General features: G+C 42.1%; 2 protein-coding genes across 3 annotated transcripts; one reads left to right on the top strand and one right to left on the bottom strand.

The window, feature by feature from the left end:
• Positions 1 to 947: 947 nt before the first annotated feature.
• On the bottom strand, positions 948 to 7,187 carry LOC139408642 (UDP-xylose and UDP-N-acetylglucosamine transporter-like). 2 transcript variants are annotated; one of them, XR_011634309.1, is made up of 10 exons: positions 6,938 to 7,187; positions 6,590 to 6,703; positions 5,049 to 5,151; positions 4,865 to 4,914; positions 4,508 to 4,589; positions 4,216 to 4,276; positions 3,524 to 3,633; positions 3,149 to 3,224; positions 2,468 to 2,801; positions 948 to 2,159 (listed from the first exon to the last, which is right to left on the bottom strand). XR_011634309.1 is itself a non-coding variant. In XM_071152797.1 (10 exons), the coding sequence occupies exons 1-10, from the start codon at positions 7,063 to 7,065 to the stop codon at positions 1,893 to 1,895; spliced, it is 1,050 nt and encodes a 349-aa protein (XP_071008898.1). In that variant the 5' UTR covers positions 7,066 to 7,180; the 3' UTR covers positions 948 to 1,892. The 2 variants fall into 2 exon arrangements, 1 of the variants encoding a protein (XP_071008898.1); XM_071152797.1 differs by having other exon boundaries at positions 948 to 2,142; positions 2,726 to 2,801; positions 6,938 to 7,180.
• Positions 7,188 to 7,532: 345 nt separating this feature from the next.
• On the top strand, positions 7,533 to 19,271 carry LOC139416547 (vesicle transport protein GOT1B). The gene is made up of 5 exons (XM_071165298.1): positions 7,533 to 7,763; positions 11,226 to 11,317; positions 17,354 to 17,532; positions 17,795 to 17,876; positions 18,175 to 19,271. Exons 1-5 carry the CDS (start codon positions 7,739 to 7,741, stop codon positions 18,211 to 18,213), a joined length of 417 nt encoding a protein of 138 aa, XP_071021399.1. The 5' UTR covers positions 7,533 to 7,738; the 3' UTR covers positions 18,214 to 19,271.
• Positions 19,272 to 23,504: the final 4,233 nt, after the last annotated feature.

Below are 23,504 nucleotides of genomic sequence, written 5' to 3'. Positions count from 1 at the left end.
GGTTAAAGATCAGGGTTTGCTAACATGCTAAGTAGTTACAAAGCAGCAAAGAAGTAGTAAGTAGTTAAAAAGTTGCTCATTAGCTAAAATGCTAAGGTCTGTGTTGAGATTCAAACTCGCAAAGGTTGCTAGACGTTTGCGTTATAAAAAGGGTTAAGGTTAGGGTTATGCCTTGATCACACCGACAGCGTCATTGAGCAAAATGGTACGCAGCATCCTCTGGATATGTGTGCAACAAAAGTTCAACATTCACCTTTTGCTACCATTTCTGTCAAGCCGTCACGCATACAATTTGATGTGTACAATAAATCTAATGTATGCACCACATGATAAAAAACTTACATCTGGCAAATGTTTAACAACCATACCTGGTGCAAAAAGACTCCTTTATTATTAAGACTGCCTTTGCAATGCAATGCTGCAAGGCAACCGCAGCACTCCATTGGGGAATTAACATAGTTTGGTGTACCAAAATACAAAAACGCTGTCGGTGTGATTGAGGAATTAGGGGAAAGGGTTATCTAACATGCTAAGTAGTTAGAAAGCAGCAAATAAATAGTTGAAAAGCTGCTAACTAGCTAAAATGCTAAAGTCCCTAATGAGATTCAAACTCGCAACCTTTGGGTTGCTAGACGTACACCTTATACGCCCACACATCCACCCCAACCAACTGCACTACTTGCCTTAAATAACCATCTGTCTTATGTAACCACACCAAACGTAACATATCATGCTAATTTGAGTGTCCCCAGATTTACATTTGCTATACTATGTCTAGTTTATGAGACCAGGCGGAGTCTACTATGCACATTTTCCTTTTGACCAGGGTACATTAAGTGCATTTCACTGAAACTATTACGTAAGTACAATATTTTCCTTTTAATTGTAAGTGGGTCATTGTATGTAAATATACATACAGAAATATTATGCAATACAATGCAAAGGTATAGGGTAGAACTTTTTATTTCAGTAGGTTGAGAATTAATGGTGCAGTGGTTTTTTAATGGTTTTGGGGGTTTTTCAAGACAAAGTTGCTGGACCTGCCAAGTACTATTTTGAAAGGACAAATATCCTCCTGAGCAAATATTCCTACAATAAAATCTGAGCAAGTATCATATTCAGAATACATGAAAATAATACTTGTAACTTTTGTATTTCACTAACATCAGTTTTTATAACATTGAGGTGGTGAACTCACTTTTTGTCATTTAGTATTTCAAAATTATGCTAATCAGAGTACAGTAATATGTTTTGTCCATATACCGGTATAATCGTTTTTCTGGTGTTCAATTACATGTTGACAAACACATACTTTTGAGTCACAGCTCAGCAAAACTCATATTTAGCAAAACACCTAAATAAATACAGCTCACCAAACAAACTAACAAAACAGTAGGGCATCTCCATACAATCAGTTTAGCAAAAATCTTGCCTTGACTTATTCAGTCAACAAGGTTGTTTTTGTCAAGGTTAAGTGACAAACCTAGTGGGAAGGCTTTTTTTCTAAGGTAATTGTTCAAGCAATGAAAACAATGCATTTTTTATGATGATTCTATTAAAAAACAACCTGCTCCTACTGCAACTGCAGTAGAGAGCGAGGGGGGAAACAGGCTCCAGAGTGTGCAATCACACCCACAACAAATGTAGTCCCGTATACACACACAACAGTGCAGTCAAAGGCACTCTCTTGTGACGTTGGCTCTATCTCAATTTGTCTTTCTGTGATTTCCTGCATCCTCTCACTTCTACTCCTTCTCAACCATATTGGAGGAGAAGGTCTCAGGTCCCCCCTCCGTGGATCCTCTTCTCCAATTATTTTTGAGGCAAAGAGAAAGGATGCAAGAAATTGACAAAAGTGCTGCGTATCACTCCGCCTTCTTTACTGCATATTACTACGTCTTTTTCTTCTTCAGATTTTCACTTCCTCTTAACGCCGTGCAGATGCTAGTCCAGACCTCCGTGTAGATCAGGGTGCCCAGGAAGACGACTCCAGTGCCCACCCAGTGCCAGGCGGTGAAGGGATTCTTGAAGAAGAGGATGGAGATGATGAGGCTGATGAACTTCCTCAGAGTCACCACCAGGGTTACGGTGAGAGAGGCACACTCTGTGGTCAGGATGAAGACACCACGGATGCACACGTATCTGAGGAGGGTGAAGGACTGGTAGAGGATGATGGTATATGTTTCATAAAAACTGGTCTAAAATGTGTGTGTGTATGTGAGTGAGAGTGAGTGTGTTTGCATTGCAATTTGTAAGGTGAATGTGCATTGTCTTGTAGTATACAGAGATGTCAGTAACAGTTTGTTAGCAGCGTTGTAAAAAAAACTCTGGATTAGTCTAATTTGTTTCCAATGGGATGAATTCCCCTCCAAGCATGCCAATTTGTGTTCAGTGACTACTCATATAGTGTTTACTGTGAAAGTGAGATTTTACAGGAGCTGAAAGAAAAACAACTTCCAATCCTTACCGTGGCGGCAGGCAGGTAGTCGCTGGTTCGAATACCCGAGCCGACAAGGTGAAAAATCGGTCAATGTGCCCTTAAGCAAGGCAATTAACCCTACTTTGCTCCAGGGGTGCCGTACTACTATGGCTGACCCTGTAAAACAACACATTTCTCTGCATCTATCCTGTGTATGTGACAATAAAACATGATTAAAATGTTTTATTTGTGTGTAGTGACTACACACAAATACAGTATTCACTGTGAAAGTATTGTAAAGGATACTGTGTAATGACGTTCAGCAGTAGGTACAGCCACAACACCGGCACAGCCTGGCCAATCACAGGAACCTCTACAGGAGCTGGAAGACAAATGTAAATTAGGCTACAGCCCAACTCTGGACAATGTGAATTCAACATAACATTCATAACATCAGTGAGCAAAGACTAGCCTGGTCCCAGATCTGTTTGGGCTGTCTTGCTAACTCCTATGGTTATTGTCAAGACAGCCCAAACAGATCTGGAACCAGGTTAAGCAAAGACACCAACAGACATAACTATAAATTATTGAGGTTAGTGAAGCAATTTCCCATTAATCCTTCAACTGGGATTTCTGAAAAACCTGGAAACTTTGCAACTCTACTCAATGAGGAGGATACTTTGACATGTTTTCATACAAAACTTTCCTACAAGACTGTATTTAACTCACTGCTTTGACTGAAGAGGACACAGTGGTTGTAGATGTCTGAGGACAGAAGCAGGAACCCAGGCAGAGGCAAGCAGTGCTGAGAGAGCAATGACACATATTACAACTGCAGAGAAGATACATATATAGAGTAAAGTATACATATAAAACACCCTATTATCAATGCACACAACACTGAAAATGCAGACACTTGGTTTGCACCAAATATAGATCAACAATTGTAGGGTGGCGCATTACGTTTGGTGAGAAAAGCAAAGCTTGAATATCCCCATTGTCAGGGGATAAATTACAATTACTTTTGTGAGTTACTTTGCCTTTCAAGTATACAACACCTGACAGGTTTGGAATGCATACAGGAGTTTTGGGGTTGACACGTACATTATAGAAGAGAGCCTCCTTGGAGTGTTTGCCATACTGCTTGTATAGGGTCTCCTGGAAAATGCCCATTCTCGCAGACATGAGCAGTGCAAAGGTCAACATGGCGATACCTAGAAGAACAACAACAAACCCAGAAAATCAGTTATATCATGATTGAGAAACAGATACTTTAACCATACAGGGAGAGGGAGACAGTTGTCGGTTGTTGGTCTGTACAGTAGGGGGCCGTTTGTTTGTTTGCTGACTGCAGTCATTTTCACCCATTTCTACATGTAGAATCGGTTTGCAAAATGACTGCCAGCCCTCTGTTCAGAGGTGCTAAGTACTCTCGGCTGGCAGACACTACAATCCTACCGGTGTGTCCGTGCCTTAAGCTTGTATTAATGATTGCATTAATCATTGCCAGGTTAAAATGGGAATGGGGTAGATTATGCACTAAGGACTTGCAAGTCCCGCAATTTCCTATAAATATGTATGCAGGGTTTGTGTGATAGTCAGAGTTGTGTGCTCTTATTTCAATCCATTGTCCACCCTTTGTCAACAACAGTAACAATCCGTGTCCAGTTCTCAGATAAAGGTAGTCCCAACTAGTCGAGGCAAGGTAAAGATCTTGTTATCAAAAAATGCAAGTCATTCTGGAACAAAGAAATCTGGCTGAGAAGACTCCATGTAAAAGTTCATGTAAGACTTACCTATCAGCCAGTGCAGGAAGGCATATACACCTTGATCATCTGAGCCCTTAGTACCTACATTCTGAAAAGTGGAAAACAGAGATCACTAAATAGCAGGAAATGTAACCGCACAAAAACTTACTGAATATTTCCCTGTACAATATGAACAAATATGTACTGACTACTGTATATGTATAACAGATTGTAGTAGCTGTAACAAATGTGTAACAACTGAGCTACTAGACATTGCAGCTGCAAATGGAAACAAAGTGTGTGGTTGAACAGAAACATGTTAATATTATGAAGAGCTCACCACTTGTTTGGCGGACATGATGGTGCATATGAAGATGCCCAGAGACACCATCGCTACGGAGAGATATTTACTCATTGAATACCTGCAGGGAAAAGATGCTGTACATAGTTTCAGAACCTCCTTATAACTAGACCAGGCCAGACATTTTAGGCATTTCAACAGCAGCCATCATGATCATGCAAAATAGTGACAAAGGCCGCAATACATTCCTCTGATGCTATAGCTCATGCTGCAGAAAGGCAAAGGTAGCCTATTCATTTGGCTAACAAATTAATAACATCTCTAGAGTAACAGTAACATGTTAACATGGTAAGGGTTTGTAAGACAGCCAAGTAAAGAGAAGTTATGCGGGGATACCTTTTCTTCAGAATTATTATACCCAGGATCATATTAGCTATTAACGATCCCTGTGAAGATATAAGCACAACACAAGGCATTTGTCAATCAAGAAGGGATATTATTAGATGTTGGTAATAAGTGGTACTAAAAGCATCAGATGTTGAGTTAAGAACCATCAGAACATTTATAACGGTATACTTACAGATCTGAAGATCATGTGCAGAGGCATAGCGATGTTGAAGTTGAGAGCATAGTTGTTGATCACACTGACTGTGAAGAACATGGTCACCATGATTACATAGTTGCTATTAAGAAGAAATAAACACAAAGGTTGAAATGAAAACTGTGCTTCTCATCCCTGACAGGACAGGGAGAAAGACGGACAGACAGACAGACAAGCAGACAGACAGCTCAATAATTCCATCATTGTAGCTACATTCTCATACATTAGGCCAGGTGTTCCCAAAAATGTTCAGCATTGGGGAATATCCTGTGCCCCCCCCACCCTCATGCTCACGCCTCGTCTATTTCTATAGGCACAAGCACTGTTCATGACACAAACTGTTCACACCCCTCTTTTGCAGGTTTAAGCTTATTTCCTGCAATTCTACACATTTTGTCAAGGTGGTGCAAAGAAAATTGTGCAGTTTTAAAGCAAATTTTCTTGCAATTCTACAAATTTTTCCATGTCTAATGTGTATTCATGTGATATTTGAGTGACTAAAAAATTACAACAATATCTATGGGCTAAAAAAACTCTATAAAAAAACATTAGCTGATATGGGCTAGTTGATCTGAACATTTCTGACAAGTTATAAATAGCTCTCCAACAGTGGCGGTCAGTGCCATTTATTAGGAGGTAGGCCGATTTTTATTTTCATGAGCATTCCATTATTTCTATTACAGCATGTTGGATGACTGTCATTCATATTCCATTCACCCAGTTCAACATAACATCAATAGGTTTAGGCTACTACATGTTACTAAAATTTTCCCTATTCCCATCATGAGTTTGCTACAACGAGTATAACCGATGTGAAATGGCTAACTAGTTAGCGGGGTGCGCACTAATAGCGTTTCAATCGATGACGTCATTCACTCTGAGACCTTGAAGTAGTTGTTCCCCTTGCTCTGCAAGGGCCATGGCTTTTGTGGAGCGATGGGTAACGATGTTTCGAGCGTGGCTGTTGTCTATGTGTGCAGAGGGTCCCTGGCTCGAGCCCAGGTAGGGGCAAGGAGAGGGACGGAAGATATACTGTTACACTAGTCTATGAATGAAAGTTTACGAAGTAGGTGCACACAGGTCGAGAGAAAAGTTCTCCAAGGTATGCAAAGACTAACATGACAAGAGGAACTGATGATGTATTTCGAAATTGCACCTTGTCCATTTTACTATTACAACTTTCAAGAATAAATGTAATGCCGGACTGAGTTCCTTTAAAAAGGAGGGGGACCGCCGACCCCAGGTAGCCTGGCGGGTAGGAGTGTGGGGCCAGTAACCGAAAGGTTGCTGGATCGAATCCCAGAGCTGACAAGGTAGAAATCTGTCATTCTGCCCCTGAGCAAGGCAGTCAAGCCACTGTTCACCGGGCGCCGGAGACATAGATCAAGGCAGCCCCCCACACTTCTCTGATTCAGAGGGGTTGGATTAATGCGGAAGACACATTTCAGTTGAAAGCATTTAGTTGTAGAACTAACTAGGTGTCCCCCACAGTTTGGGAACCACTGCATTAGGTTACCTACCTCATAGGGATGGCTGGTTTCTTTCTTCCAAAGTTCGTCTCGAAGATGAACCCCTCCAATGCAATGAAGGCAAATTGAGCAAAGGTCACAATGTTGCCACATCCTGGGAACTCTCTGGGAGTAGGAAAAATATATAAAAGTGTACATGAATATCGTTAATTATTAGGAAATATGCTAGCCTAAATATTAGATTATTGGATATTAAGCATTGCAGCATCTTAGCTAGGCCTATATAAACTTGTTCTTTACAGAATGCATAACATTTCTAAAGATGTAGCTAACCTCATTCAACCAAGCTAGTAGCCTAGTTGTCAATAGTTGTTGAGGAGTTCAGAGTTGATCACTGACCTTACAAGCGTTTCCAGAAACACAACATTGCTGCAGCACCCAACAAAAACAAGAAGTACTGCAAAAATGGTACTCATGTTTGCAGTTATTGGGAGAAAATAGCCTACGAGTATTCCTAACGAGGACATTGTGTAAACACGGAGGTTTTCTGTTCTAATTATGTATATTTTTTAAACTAATCGAGTATTTTCTTGAACACGTCACCGGCTGCACTCTTCCGGATTGCCTACGCATGGATGTTGTAGTAGCTATATTTTTCAAGCAGAGAACCACATTTCCCATAAAGATGGCGATGTAACGTTAAAAGAAATCACAGTTGTATTGAGTCCAGGCAGAATTGTGTTGGGGTTAAGGATACATAGTAGCAAAATACATATCCACAACAGAGAGGAAGAGGCAAAGCGAGAGGGTTCACTCTCGACAAAATTTGTCCAAAATAAACCAAATGTGTTTATATGGGCTTATCTGGGACCTTGTCGCCAACCTTCCCATCTTTGGGACAACGACTCCAATTGTTAGGGCGGAGACATGGGCATCTCGTCATTATATACAGATCTCTGTTCACAAATAGCAACACACACACACACACATCCCCCCCATATCTTGACTTTTTAATCACAACTAAATCTCTACGCAGCACCGCGCAGAACTGTTTCCCGTGAACGTGTCATTTGAGCGTGAATGCATGAATCACGAAGAAGACGTGGCGCCAGCTTTTCCTCTGCTTCAACAAGCTACCGCTATCTAACGATTATTGAATGAGCACAAGTGATTTTCCAATCGCTACCCTTCCCGACAAAAATGATTTCTCTAACAGATTCACAGAGTAAGACCTTTGAATTTATAAATGACATGTTTAAATCGTTGTTGTATCTTCTCTTTGTGAGCAGTCCTTCAAGCTAGCCAGGTTGAATGAATGGGATCAGTTGGGCCCATCGCCCTGTTTTATGAACGACCTATTATGAACTTATTTCACTGCTAGTTAAATCATGGGCGATAGCTAGTTACCTACCTACTCCTGCTCATAAAGTAACGGATGGGCAGACAAGAAAGAGTATATGGATGGATGCTTTAGGTGACAATCAATGTCAATGGAAACAATGTATCTAGTTAGACTTTAATGTATAACATGTAAATAACATGATTAAGTCTACCTCTGATAAGCTTCCCAGTTAAGCATAAAAAACAATCAAGCAACCTAGAAAAGTGCTAAAAATAGCCCGTATTAACATATATAGCCTAAGAAACAAGGTCCATGAAGGCAATAACTTGCAGATGACATTCATATTCTGACTATCTCTGAAACTCACTTAGGTAATACCTTTGATACAGTGGTAGCAATACATGGTTATAACATCTACCGAAAAGACAGAAATGCCAACGGAGGCAGTGTTGCAGTCTATATTCAGAACCACATTCCTGTAAAGCTTAGAGATTATCTAATGTTAAATAATGTTGAAGTAATATGGCTACAGGTTCATCTGCATCACCTAAAACCCATTCTGGCGGGAAGCTGCTATAGACCACCAAGTGCTAACAGTCAGTATCTGGATAATATGTGTGAATTGCTTGATAATGTAGGTGATATCAACAGAGAGGTATATTTTCTGGCCGATTAAAATATTGACTGGCTTTCATCAAGCTGCCCACACAGGAAAAAACTTTGAACTGTAACCAGTACCTGCAACCAGGATCAGGTTGTCAGTCAAACTACCAGGGTAGTTACAAACAGCACAGGAATTAAATCATCAACATGTATTGATCACATTTTTACTAACACTGCAAATATTTGCTTTAAAGCAGTATCCAAATCCATAGGATGTGGTAATCGCAATAGGAAAACCAAAGTTTCAAAGGCTGGCCCTTATATAGTGTATAAGAGGGCATACAATAAGTTTTGTAGTGATTCATATGTTGATGATGTAAAGAATATTTGCTGGTCTGTGGCGTGTAATGAGGAGCAACCAGACGCTACACTTGACACATTTATGAAACTACTTATTCCAAATACTAATAAGCACGTACCCATTCAGAAAATGACTGTACAATCTGTTAAATCACCTTGGATTGATGAGGAATTGAAAAATTGTATGGATGAGGCAAAGGTATGGCAATTAAGTCTGGCAGCCCAACTGATTGGCAAACGTACTGCAAATGAAGAAATCATGTGACTAAACTAAATAAAAATAAACTACACTATGAAACAAAGATAAATTATATAAAGAATGATAGCAAAAGCTTTGGGGCACCTTAAATTAAATTTAGGGAAAAAAAGACAACTCGGCTCCTTCATTTATTGAATCAGATAGTTAATTCATCACAAAGCCCACTGATATTGCAAACTACTTTAATGACCTTATCATTGGCAAGATAATAACATTTAGGGATGACATGCCAGCAACAAACGCTGACACTACACATCCAAGTATATCGGACCAAATTATGAAAGACAAGAATTGTACTTTTGAATTCCGTGAAGTCAGTGTGGAAGAGGTGAAAAAATGGTTGTTGTTTATCAACAATGACAAGCCACCAGGGTCTGACAATCTAGATTGAAAATTACTGAGGATAATAGCAGATGATATTGTCGCTCCTATTTGCCACATATTCAATTTATTCCTACTAGAGAGCGTGTGCCCTCAGGCCTGGAGGGAAGCTAAAGTCATTCCGCTACCCAAGAATAGTAAAGCCCCCTTTACTGGCTCAAATAGCCGACAAATCAGCCTGTTGCCAGCATTTAGTAAACTTCTGGGAAAAATAGTTTGACCAGATACAATGCTATTTTACAGTAAACAAATTGACAACAGAATTTCAGCATGCTTATAGGGAAGGACACTCAACAAGCACAGCACTTACACAAATTACTGATGATTGGCTGAGAGAAATCTATGATAAATAGATTGTGGGGGCCGTCTTGTTAGACTTCAGTGCAGCTTTTGACACTATTGATCATAGTCTGCTGCTGGAATAACGTATGTGTTATGGCTTTACACCCCCTGCTATAATGTGGATAAAACGTTACTTGTCCAACAGAACACAGAGGGTGTTCTTTAATGGAAGCCTATCAAATTTAATCCAGTTAGAATCAGGAATTCCCAAGGGTAGCTGTTTAGGGCCCTTGCTTTTTTCAATTTCTACTAATGACATGCCACTGACTTTGAGTAAAGCCCGAGTGTCTATGAATGCAGATGACTCAACACTATACACGTCAGCTACTACAGCGACTGAAATGATGGCAACACTCAACAAAGAGCTGCAGTTAGTTTCAGAGTGGGTGGCAAGGAATAAGTTAGCCCTAAATATTTCTACAACTAAAAGCATTGTATTTGGAACAAAACACTCACTAAACCCTAAACCTCAACTAAATCTTGTAATAAATCACGTGGAAATTGAGCAAATTGAGATGACTAAACTGCTTGGAGTAACACTAGATTGTAATCTGTCATGGTCAAAACATATTGATACAGTAGTAGCTAAGATGGGGAGAAGTCTGTCTATAATAAAGCGATGCTCTGCCTTCTTAATAACACTATCAACAAGGCAGGTCCTACAGGGCCTAGTTTTGTCGCACCTTGACTACTGTTCAGTCGTGTGGTCAGGTGCCACAAAAAAGGACTTAGGAATATTGCAATTGGCTCAGAACAGGGCAGCACGGCTGGCCCTTGGATGTACACAGAGAGCTAATATTAATAATACGCATGTCAATCTCTCCTGGCTGAAAGTGGAGGAGAGATTGACATCATCACTACTTTTATTTATGAGAGGTATTGCCTTGTTGAATGCACCAAGCTGTCTGTCTAAACTACTGGCACACAGCTCAAACACCCATGCATACCCCACAAGACATGCCACAAGAGGTCTCTTCACAGTCCCCTAATCCAGAACAGACTATGGGAGGCACACAGTACTACACAGAGCCATGACTACATGGAACACTATTCCACATCAAGTAACTGACGCAAGCAGTAAAATTAGATTTAAAAAACACCTTGTCGAAAAGCGGGGACTGTGAAGCAACACAAACATTGGCACAGACACATGCATACACACACATACGATAACATGCGCACTATACATACATATAGATTTAGTACTGTAGATTTGTGGTAGTGGTGTAGGGGCCTGAGGGCACACAGTGTGTTGTGAAATCTGTGAATGTAATGTTTTAAAATTGTATAAACTGCCTCAATTTAGCTGGACCGCAGGAAGAGTAGCTGCTGCTTTGGCAGCAGCTAATGGGGATCCATAATAAATAAAAATGTATTGACTTCTAATTTTGGCTCCACAGAAATCGGGATGGGGTTGACAGGCTTTGGCGTGTTCTTCCTCTTCTTTGGGATGATCCTGTTTTTTGACAAAGCTCTTCTTGCCATTGGAAATGTGAGTTATAGCCTACTACATAATCATAATGTTTGCGATAGATGCCCTGCTACATGTATGTGCACCTCCTTTTTTCACGAGAATGATCCCAAATGTACCCCTTATCGGCTGTTTACGTTTTACTCATTTAGCAGACGCCCTTCTCCAGAGCGATTTATGTGGCTGCATACTTTTTCATATTTTTTTTCCCCCTCAAACTGGTCCTCCGTGGGAATTGAACCCACAACCCTGCCGTTGCAAGCGCCATGCTCTACGGGACTGGCGTTTTCACTATAAAAGCAGCCAAACCCTAACGACGCTGGGAGAATTGTGCGCCGCCCTATGGGACCAATCACGTCTGGTTGTGATAGACTGGAATCGAACCAGGGTCTGTAGTGACGCCTCTAGCACTGAGATGCAGTGCCTTAGAGTGCTGCGCCACTCAAATCAAATGTTATTTGTCACATGTGCCAAATAGAGTGAAATGCTTACTTTACATGCCCTTAACCAACAATGCAGTTTTAAGAAAATATTTTTTTTTGTAAGACATAAGAATAACAAATCATTAAAGAGCAGCAGTAAATAACAAAAGCGGGGCTATATACAGGGGGTACCGGTAAAGAGTCAATGTGCGGGGGCACCGGTGTCGAGGTAATATGTACATGTAGGTAGAGTTTTTAAAGTGACTTATGCATAGTTAATAACAGAAAGTTGCAGCAGCTTAGAAGATTAGATTTGTAATGCAAATAGTCTTGGTAGCCATTTGATTAGATGTTCAGGAGTCATGGCTTGGGGGTAGAAGCTCTTTAGAAGCCTCTTGGACCTAGACTTGGTGCTTCGGTACCTCTTGCCATGCGGTAGCAGAGAGAACAGTCTATGATTAGTCACTTGAGTTGTGATATCGTGGAGGATTTTTATTTTATTTCACCTTTATTTAACCAGGTAGGCCAGTTGAGAACAAGTTCTCATTTACAACTGCGACCTGGACAAGATAAAGCAAAGCAGTGCAACACAAACAACACAGAGTTACACATAAACAAACGTACAGTCAATAACACAATAGAAAATAAATATAAAAATCTATGTACAGCGTGTGTAAATGTAGAAGAGTAGGGAGGTAGGCAATAAATAGGCCATAGAGATGAAATAATTACAATTTAGCATTAACACTGGAGTGATATATGTGCAGATGATGATGTGCAAGTAGAGATACTGGGGTGCAAAAGAGTAAGAGGGTAAGTAATAATATGGGGATGAGGTAGTTGGGTGTGCTATTTACAGATTGACTGTGTACAGGTACAGTGATCAGTAAGCGATCAGTAAGCTGCTGTAAATGACATCGCCGAAGTCAAGGATCGGTAGGATAGTCAGTTTTACGAGGGTATGTTTGGCAGCATGAGTGAAGGATGCTTTGTTGCGAAATAGGAAGAAGCCTATTCTAGATTTCATTTTGGATTGGAGACGCTTAATATAAGTCTGGAAGGAGAGTTTACAGTCTAACCAGACACCTAGGTATTTGTAATTGTCCACATGTTCTCGGTCAGAACCGTCCAGAGTAGTGATGCTAGTCGGGCTGGAGGGTGCAGGCAGCAATCTTTTGAAGAGCATGCACTTAGTTTTACTAGCAATTCAAATCAGTTGGAGGCCATGGAAGGAGTGTTGTATGGCGTTGAAGCTTGTTTGGAGGTTTGTTAGCAGTGTCCAAAGAAGGGCCAGATGTATGCAGAAGGGTGTCGTCTGCGTAGAGGTGGATCAGAGAATCACCTGCAGCAAGAGCGCCATCATTGATATATACAGAGAAAATAGTCGGCCTGAGAATTGAACCCTGTAGCAGCCCCATAGAGACTGCCAGAGGTCCGGAAAACAGGCCCTCCGATTTGACACACTGAACTCTATCTGAGAAGTAGTTGGTGAACCAGGCGAGGCAGTAATTTGAGAAGCCAATGCTATTGAATGCAATGATTGACAGAGTCGAAAGCCTTGGCCAGGTCGATGAAAATGGCTGCACAGTACTGTCTTTTATCGATGATATCATTAGGGACCTTGAGCGTGGCTGAGGTGCACCCATGACCAGCTCGGAAACCAGATTGCATAGCGGAGAAGGTATGGTGGGATTCGAAATGGTCGGTGATCTGTTTGTTAACTTGGCTTTCGAAGATTTTAGAAAGGCAGGGCAGGATGGATATAGGTTTATAACAGTTTGGATCTAGAGTGTCTCCCCCTTTGAAGAGGGGTATCTCAGACAATATGAAAGAGAGGTTGAATAGGCTAGTAAAAGGGATAGCAACAATTTTGGCTGATAATTTTAGAAAGAGAGGGTCCAGATTGTCTAGCCCAGCTGATTTGTAGGGATCCAGATTTTGCAGCTCTCTCAGAACATCAGCTGTCTGGATTTGGGTGAAGGAGAAGTGGGGGTGGGGGGTGCTGCAAGTTGCTACAGGGGGTGCTGAGATGTTGGCTGGAGTAGGGGTAACCAGGTGGAAAGCATGGCCAGCCGTAGAAAAATGCTTATTGAAATTATCGATTATCGTAGATTTATCGGTGGTGACAGTGTTTCCTATCCTCAGTGCAATGGACAGCTGGGAGGAGGTGCTCTTATTCTCCATGGACTTTACAGTGTCCCAAAACATTTTGGAATGAGTGCTACAGGAAGCAATTTTCTGTTTGAAAAAGCTAGCCTTAGCTTAGCTTTCCTAACTGACTAATTATATTGGTTCCTGACTTTGTTGCATATCGAGGGGGCTTTTCGATGCTAATGCAGAATGCCACAGAATGTTTTTGTGCTGGTCAAGGGCAGTCAAGTCTGGGGTGAACCAAGGGCTATATCTGTTCTTAGTTCTAAATTTTTTGAAAGGGGCATGCTTATTTAATATGGTGAGGAAATTACTTTTAAAGAACGACCAGGCATCCTCAACTGATGCGATGAGGTCAATATCCTTCCAGGATACCCGGGTCAGGTCGATTAGAAAGGCCTGCTCGCTGAAGTGTTTAAGGGAGCGTTTGACAGTGATGAGGGGTGGTCGTTTGACCGTGGAACCATTACGCATGCAGGCAATGAGTCAGTGATCACTGAGATCCTGGTTGAAGACAGCAGAGGTGTATTTAGAGGGCAAGTTGGTCAGGATGATATCTAAGAGGGTGCCCATGGTTACGGATGTAGGGTAGGACCTGGTAGGTTCCTTGATAATTTGTGTGAGATTGAGGGCAACTAGCTTAGATTGTAGGATGGCCGGGGTGTTAAGCATGTTCCAGTTTAGGCCACCTAACACTACGAACTCTGAAGATAGATAGGGGGCTGTCAATTCACATTTGGTGTCCCAGGCACAACTGGGGACTGAAGGGGGTCTATAACAAGCGGCAACGGTGAGAGACTTGTTAATGGAAAGGTGGATTTTTAAAAGTAGAAGCTCAAATTGTTTGTGCACAGACCTGGATAGTATGACAGAACTCGGCATGCTACCTCTGCAGTAAATTGCAACTACGCCCTTTCTGGCTGTTCTATCTTGACGGATAATGTTATAGTTAGGGATGGAAATTTCTTCCTAAACTAGGATTCAGACATGGCTAGGACATCCGGGTTGGCGGAGTGTGCTAAAGCAGTGAATAAAGCAAACTTAGGGAGGAGGCTTCTAATGTTAACATGCATGAAACCAAGGCTTTTACGGTAACAGAAGTCAACAAATGAGAGCGCCTGGGGAATGGGAGTGATGCTGGGGGCTGCAGGGCCTGGGCTAACCTCTACATCACCAGAGGAACAAAGGAGGAGTATGATAAGAGTACAGCTAAAGGCTAAAAGAACTGGTCGTCTAGTGCGTTTGGAACAGAGAGTAAAAGGAGCAGATTTCTTGGCGCGGAATAATAGATTCAAAGCATAATGTACAGACAAGGGTATGGTAGGATGTGAGTACAGTGGAGGTAAACCTAGGCATTGAGTGGCGATGAGAGAAGTTTTGTCTCTCGAGGCACCATTTAAGCCAGGTGAGGTAACCGCATGTGTGGGGGGTGGAACAAAATGGCATATTGAGCAGGGCTGGGGGCTCTACAGTGAAATAAGACAAAAATCACTAACCAAAACAGCAATAGACAAGGCATATTGACATTAGGGATAGCAGTCCAATATGCTCTGGGTTGATATCGCGCTGTGCAGACTGGTAGGAATTGGCCAGGCTGAGGCTGGCTGATGTCCGAGTTAACGGTGATGACCGCTAGTAGTGGTTAACTGACTACTAGCTAGTAGCTAGTTAGCTGGCTAGCTTCTGAAGTGGGTTCTGGTTCAAAAGTAGGAAAAATAGCAGATCCATACCACATTGGGTGAGGTGGGTTGCAGGAGAGTATGTTCAGTCCGTAGTTGGAAATGAAAAATATGTACAAATTGTATACAAAGAATACGATATAGATGAGACATTTTCAGCTGCCCCTTTAAGGTTACTGTGGTAACGGGGCCATTCCAGTCATCACGTGCAGTGCCTGTGAGAATCTGAGGGACGGGGCAAGTTAAAGCGGATCACTTTTGGTCAAGTAATTGACACCACCTTTCAGAGTGTGTTGCATTATGGTTATAAAAATTGTCCGGCTTGCGACTACATGTCGACTCCATGAACTTTACAAAAATCATGAAGTTGCTTCTCACCAACGGCACCATGCAGCAGCCATCACCTGCATTGTGTGGGGCACAATTTGCCAAAATGCATTATGGTGCGTTTGTTTGACTCACGTGAGTGTGGCAAAATACATGACTAAAACAGGAACCAACTTTGTCATATCTTAAAGCTACAGGTGATACAAATGAAAAGTGATATTTGAGACCTTTCTAGTCTAACCAATGAATTATACACACGCTATGATTCCAGTATATTTCTAGGGTATAGAAAAGTTTATTTTGACATTTATACAGACAGACATTGATAAACAATAGCAGCTATGTTGACACTGCCATGTTGATCTGAGCCTAGCCTAACTACATTGTCAGACTTTCGGCTGTGGCAGATGCACCTCCCCTGATTTCACTTCTTGACTTTCGTCTACAGTGGGTTGCTTTCGCCTTACCACTCAAATGAGCCCACACTCTTTTCACGCCACTTTGATTACAAAGGGATTTTCATAGCCGGTTAGGAGAGCATTTTCCCTAACCTTAACCTCAGTCTCCTAACCTGCTATGTTAATTATCCTAATCTGCTACATAAATTATCCTAATCTGCTATGAAAAAGGGGCGTGAAATTAGCGTTTCCCGAGAATCTGATTAGTAGCCGAGGACGTTTCTTCTTCGCTAGCACTAGAAGCAAACTCAAACATTTAAAAAAACTAGTATGTAAAGAAAATGTAAATAGCCAAGAAACAAGAGGACAAAGTCTCACTTTAGTAAGCTTTTGAGTAAATTAGACCCATTTTATGCCTGTGCGCATTTCTTCTAAAAACAAATCTTTCAGCACTTTACTCACAGTGCGCACGGCCCCTCAGCCAGGCAGTGTTGCTGTGCTAGGTGAGATATAACGTTACGATTCATAGTTCTTTGTGCAAATACCAAAAATACTTTGAAAACAGCTACTGCAGCATTTATTTTTCTACAGTATAAATCATAACTCGCATGTGCTCATATTTGACTTTTGAATATTCTTATGAAATGCTCACACTATAGATCCCTTAGTGTGACCACCTGCCAATGTGGCTGGTAATTAGATATTCTACCTGCCAATGACAAAATCTGTTCATTTTAGGCCCTGGTTGTGGAGGACTTTTGATTCTGTTGTATTGCACTGCCTACTAAGCTACAGTACTAGTACTATCAGTGTCTCTGAACAGACCACTGTTTTAGGACTTGTCTAGGTGGTACGTGTCCTCCAGTCGTTTACATAGCTAAATTAAGTGAAATGACATACTGTACTGCACTAGCCTTGCATCCAAAATGCTTTCCATACTAAGTTTCACCGTTGAAGTGAAACGGCAGTGCGATTAAGCTAAATCAATTTGGATGCCGCCAGGCTAGTAGTGCAGCATACTGTCATGGGATTCTAAAAATCCTCTAACCTTTATTTCTCACCCCTGTGTTTGTGTGTCAGATATTGTTTGTAGCAGGCTTGTCCTTTGTCATCGGCTTGGAGCGTACCTTCAAATTCTTCTTCCAGAGACACAAATTTAAAGCCACAAGTTTCTTCTTGGGAGGGGTGCTGGTGGTTCTGATTGGCTGGCCTATCATTGGAGTGGTGCTGGAGATTTATGGATTCTTCCTCTTATTCAGGTCAGTTGGGTCTGAAATGGACAGTTAGCCAAACATTTGAACCAACTTATTTTTTGGCCATGTTTTTTTCTTGATTCCCTGTTTCCTCTCTCTCTCAAAACCTCAGAGAAGCAAGGAGAACATTGGAGGAGGAACCTCAGATCTTCTCCAATGCTCTCCTCGCTTCCCTCTAACATTTTGTGAAGTAGGTGAGGGAACAGGATTTGAAAAATCAAGAAATACTTTTGAGATTCACCCCAAATGTCACTCTTCTCTTTCCCAGGGGCTTCTTCCCAGTGGCAGTAGGCTTCATCAGGAGATTGCCTGTCCTCGGGTCCATACTGAACCTCCCAGGGATTAGTGGAGTAAGTATCTCAAGTTCCATGTGTAATACCATGTGTAATGTGATAAAGTTCATAGAATTACCAAAGTCAGCTGTTTCCGGCTCTTTGCGCCTTGCACCGTTGCCCTTTGTCTCCAGGGGCAGGTTTTCTACACACAAATTAAGCCTAGTCCTGAACAACAACAAAAAACACTTTCAATTAAGATTATTAATTGAGCTTGCTTTTTAGTCCAGGACTAGGCTTAATCTGTGTCTGGCGAACCACCCTTAAATGACAAAGATTGTGGTTTTCTGATAATACATTTGTATCTTTTTTTCAGTTTGTGGACAAAGTCGGCGAGAGCAACAATATGGTATAACAGTGAACATCTTTGGATTGGAGGATATGAAATGGCTTTACTCTATTTATAATAGTTTATGTTGGTGACTTTTCTCTACTGGTCAACTACTGGCCAAGACTACCCCCATGTTAAAGGTCAAAGCTGTGAATCAGAAACCTCTTTCTGTTCAAAGGAAAACAATGTTTCTTTGGGCAGGCATATGAATACAACTGGTATCGTAAAGTTTCCTTTGACGGAAATGGTCTCATAACCTGGTTGCCATCGATGGACAATTGTTACTAAGGGACTACTTTATTTCAAGGCCCAATGGGTGAATTTGGCCCTTTTTGTGTCACTACCCGTTCCTGATCGACTGATTATGATGATTGACGTGACTGAACCAACCACTGGATTGGACATCGCTAAGGAGGAGAAGTCTTGAATCTGTTACAGCAGTCTTTCTTCTAGAATGTTGTTCTGGAATGTTGTCTGTACAGTCAGAGAAGTGTTTTGGTTACCTTGATGAAGAGTTTCTGGAATTTTTGTATGGCTGTTTAGAGTTGTGTTACACCTGGGTACTGTTCAGGAGGATGTAGCTTTACAGAACATTCAGATATTGTGTAGAACAGATATGATTGTCAGGTAGTAAATTATGTCAGCTGTATTTATTCCATTTCTATCTGCAATGTTCAGAATGTTTTGCATCATTAAATACTAAGCTGTTGAAGATGAATTGCCCTGTGCGCACAACGGGTCACAAATGGGTACATTCATTTAAGCTAGTCCAGGACACCAGGTGAGTTGAATTTACACATTTTAAACTATTCCTTCCTAAAGTGAAAATGTCCACCCACCTGGGGCACTGGGCGAGCTAAAACGAATGCATCCAATGCTACAGATGTCTCCACAACCCAGATAGTGATGGTCTCACAGCAGCTGGGGTTTGTCACTTTCTACTTAATGTATTAAGAGGTCTGTCAGAGAGATGTTTTACTCAAATGTATCTTTTGTAAATACATACTTGAAATAGTGTGTTTTAAAAACAAATGCCTGACTATTTTTTTTAACACAAAATTCAGATTAAAATTCAGTTGCCCGTTATTTTGGTTACCATGACTACAATAACATATTTGTGACTTAGGAGGAGGGGTCTCAAAGGAACATAGGGGTTTAAAGTGTGTCAGTCCCCAGATCTCAACCCAATTCAACACTTATGGGAGATTCCGGGGCGGCACCTGAGACAGTTTTCCCCATCATCAATAAAACACACAATTATGGAATTTCTCGTGGAAGAATAGTGTCGCATCCCCCCAATAGAGTTCCAGACACTTGTAGAATCTATGCTAGCCTCTGGTTTTCAGGGGATTTAGTTTCAGGCTTTCCCCCCCCACCTGGCTACGTTAAGCATTGAAGCGGTTCTGGTGACCCGTGCTGGCTCAAATGCACTATTAAGACACTTGATGGTTCCTTTATTTTGGCAGTTACCTGTAATTTGAAATCGGACATTCAAGGAATTGTCAAGATTTGCAAATTGAACACAGACAACCTGTGAAAACAATCATCCACCTGCCTCAATGCCAATGTATTCATTCTGAGAAAATACGAATAGGAAATAATTATGGGGGGGGGAATCTAACAAACATAGGCCACATTGATCAACCGCCCTTAGGTCCACACATTCTCAAACAGAAACGTGTCTTCCTCGTCAAACTAACGATGCCTTCGGGGTCAACTAACAGGCATTCACACCGAGCGAGTAGGAAACATTTTTGGTCTCGTGCACCAGTGTACAGAGCGGTTAGAATACACCCCCGTGATCATTAGGAAGAACACACTGTAATCCATGTATAACACGCATGCTGTGAAAGAGAGCTACCCGGCTCTACGTATTTGCTGACCTAGAGTTGACACTCAAAGGGAACTTAATTACTACACATTGACAAAGTATATGGGGATGAAAATGGGAAAGGTAGGTTCTGTAGAAGGAAATTAAAGGCAATGAATATACTGTACCTATCCCAAGAGCAGTAATAAAGGATTGTATGAATATCTTCTCTGAACGTTTACAGGTTACAAGCTATACAGAGGCAACATGCATAATAACAGTCAATCACGGACTACAGGAAGAAATCCAGCCCAGTCACGGGCCAGGATGTCTTGCTCCCAGGCAGACTAAATAACTTTTTTGCCCGCTTTGAGGACAATACAGTGCCACTGACACGGCCTGCAACGAAAACATGCGGTCTCTCCTTCACTGCAGCCGAGGTGAGTAAGACATTTAAACGTGTTAACCCTCGCAAGGCTGCAGGCCCAGACGGCATCCCCAGCCGCGCCCTCAGAGCATGCGCAGACCAGCTGGCCGGTGTGTTTACGGACATATTCAATCAATCCCTATACCAGTCTGCTGTTCCCACATGCTTCAAGAGGGCCACCATTGTTCCTGTTCCCAAGAAAGCTAAGGTAACTGAGCTGAACGACTACCGCCCCGTAGCACTCACATCCGTCATCATGAAGTGCTTTGAGAGACTAGTCAAGGACCATATCACCTCCACCCTACCTGACACCCTAGACCCACTCCAATTTGCTTACCGCCCAAATAGGTCCACAGACGATGCAATCTCAACCACACTGCACACTGTCCTAACCCATCTGGACAAGAGGAATACCTATGTGAGAATGCTGTTCATCGACTACAGCTCGGCATTCAACACCATAGTACCCTCCAAGCTCGTCATCAAGCTCGAGACCCTGGGTCTCGACCCCGCCCTGTGCAACTGGGTACTGGACTTCCTGACGGGCCGCCCCCAGGTGGTGAGGGTAGGCAACAACATCTCCTCCCCGCTGATCCTCAACACTGGGGCCCCACAAGGGTGCGTTCTGAGCCCTCTCCTGTACTCCCTGTTCACCCACGACTGCGTGGCCACGCACGCCTCCAACTCAATCATCAAGTTTGCGGACGACACAACAGTGGTAGGCTTGATTACCAACAACGACGAGACGGCCTACAGGGAGGAGGTGAGGGCCCTCGGAGTGTGGTGTCAGGAAAATAACCTCACACTCAACGTCAATAAAACTAAGGAGATGATTGTGGACTTCAGGAAACAGCAGAGGGAACACCCCCCTATCCACATCGATGGAACAGTAGTGGAGAGGGTAGCAAGTTTTAAGTTCCTCGGCATACACATCACAGACAAACTGAATTGGTCACACTCACACAGACAGCATCGTGAAGAAGGCGCAGCAGCGCCTCTTCAACCTCAGGAGGCTGAAGAAATTTGGCTTGTCACCAAAAGCACTCACAAACTTCTACAGATGCACAATCGAGAGCATCCTGGCGGGCTGTATCACCGCCTGGTATGGCAACTGCACCGCCCTCAACCGTAAGGCTCTCCAGAGGGTAGTGAGGTCTGCACAACACATCACCGGGGGCAAACTACCTGCCCTCCAGGACACCTACTCCACCCGATGTCACAGGAAGGCCATAAAGATCATCAAGGACATCAACCACCCGAGCCACTGCCTGTTCACCCCGCTATCATCCAGAAGGCGAGGTCAGTACAGGTGCATCAAAGCTGGGACCGAGAGACTGAAAAACAGCTTCTATCTCAAGGCCATCAGACTGTTAAACAGCCACCACTAACACTGAGTGGCTGCTGCCAACACACTGACACTGACTCAACTCCAGCCACTTTAATAATGGGAATTGATGGGAAATGATGTAAATATATCACTAGCCACTTTAAACAATGCTACCTTATATAATGTTACTTACCCTACATTATTCATCTCATATGCATACGTATATACTGTACTCTATATCATCGACTGTATCCTTATGTAATACATATATCACTAGCCACTTTAAACTATGCCACTTTGTTGACATACTCATCTCATTTGTACATACTGTACTCGATACCATCTACTGTATCTTGCCTATGCTGCTCTGTACCATCACTCATTCATATATCCTAATGTACATATTCTTTATCCCCTTACACTGTGTACAAGACAGTAGTTTTGGAATTGTTAGTTAGATTACTTGTTATTACTGCATTGTCGGAACTAGAAGCACAAGCATTTCGCTACACTCGCATTAACATCTGCTAACCATGTGTATGTGACAAATAAAATTTGATTTGATTTGATTTGATTTAATGCAACAAACTATTAAGAACAATATATACATGCCACACAACTCACTTTGGGCATGCAAACCATCCCACAAGTTCAGAGATATGAGTGAGTCCAGTTGTTGATGGGCAAAGACAGAGATGTTGCTCTGCCACTGCTTGAGGTGGACTGCATGTATTGGGTAACCTGTATACTCAAGAGGATGGGCAGATGTCCGTCCCCCTAGTAACATCCCTAATAACCTACCAGGACACTGTCACACAGGTCAGTAGCCCCATTTATACCTGGTTCTAACTTGCATAATTTGTCCTGACCTTGTCGACATTCTGATTGTCTACTCCTGTATAAAAATGTGGACACAATAAAGGACACACTGTGATGAGAACATCGTGCCCACCTTTCTGAGGTAGTCAAGACGCATGTCTGGATATCTTGCAAGTGTAGACATATCTACACAGAGAAATAATTTAAATCCTCATTATTCCACCCCAAAATTGACAGGTGGCACCATTGACTGATTACATCAATATGTCTTACAATAAATACATTGTTTCAAAGGAATAGCTGTGAAATAATTTGCATAAAGGAAGGGACCAGGATATCTGGTCACAATGCAGAAACAGTGGACGGATAACAGACACATTTTAATACCATGTGTAGACACATTTATGGAAATGTGGGCACAATCCGAATGTAGACAAGATCAGGACAAAGGACCCATGTTAGCACCAGGTACAAACAGGGCTAGAGCGTTTGCAAGGCAGGTTTATGGTACCCCCTAAACTCTAAGACTCTGGTTGTGGGGGATAGGGAGTGGAGTGGGCAGCTCAGGATTGTGAGGTGCTGAAAACAGTCACCAACCTTCAGAGAATTCGTAACATGCTCTGTTTTCTATGTAATGAAACCCCTGTGTTCAGAGAGGTCGAAACATCACATCTTAGTGCCTTTCCAAGACGCAGGGAAGAGTTGGTCCGGAAGAAAAAAAACGTATTTGTAAACTTTTAACTCTGAATCAGATATTTTGACCCGGTGGATGAACTTTGTGTCTAGAGTGATGACAGTTTGAACAGCACCTCGCTGTTAGCGCACGGTGGCTTACATATTTACGCACGAGGTGTGAAGTAATGTCCCCATATAATACCCAGTTCATGACTAATGGGGACCAGGGACAGTCAAGACAGTTAATAAGAAGCCAT

The sequence above is a fragment of the Oncorhynchus clarkii genome, chromosome 1 (assembly GCF_045791955.1).
Source record: "Oncorhynchus clarkii lewisi isolate Uvic-CL-2024 chromosome 1, UVic_Ocla_1.0, whole genome shotgun sequence".
NCBI classification, from domain to species: domain Eukaryota; kingdom Metazoa; phylum Chordata; class Actinopteri; order Salmoniformes; family Salmonidae; genus Oncorhynchus; species Oncorhynchus clarkii.
This window is presented reverse-complemented; position numbering and strand designations above follow the sequence as displayed.

What these genes read in the sequence shown, in the direction of transcription:
- LOC139408642 (XM_071152797.1), bottom strand. Translation starts at nt 7,065, where the DNA reads ATGTCCTCGTTAGGAATACTCGTAGGCTATTTTCTCCCAATAACTGCA. An exon ending in CTTCCTGCACTGGCTGATAG is followed by an intron (nt 3,634 to 4,215) that starts GTAAGTCTTACA and finishes TTGTTCTTCTAG; the next exon opens with GTATCGCCATGTTGACCTTT. An exon ending in AGGAGGCTCTCTTCTATAAT is followed by an intron (nt 3,225 to 3,523) that starts GTACGTGTCAAC and finishes TTGCTCTCTCAG; the next exon opens with CACTGCTTGCCTCTGCCTGG.
- LOC139416547 (XM_071165298.1), top strand. Translation starts at nt 7,739, where the DNA reads ATGATTTCTCTAACAGATTCACAGA. An exon ending in TTCTCTAACAGATTCACAGA is followed by an intron (nt 7,764 to 11,225) that starts GTAAGACCTTTG and finishes TTGGCTCCACAG; the next exon opens with AAATCGGGATGGGGTTGACA. An exon ending in CTCTTCTTGCCATTGGAAAT is followed by an intron (nt 11,318 to 17,353) that starts GTGAGTTATAGC and finishes TTTGTGTGTCAG; the next exon opens with ATATTGTTTGTAGCAGGCTT.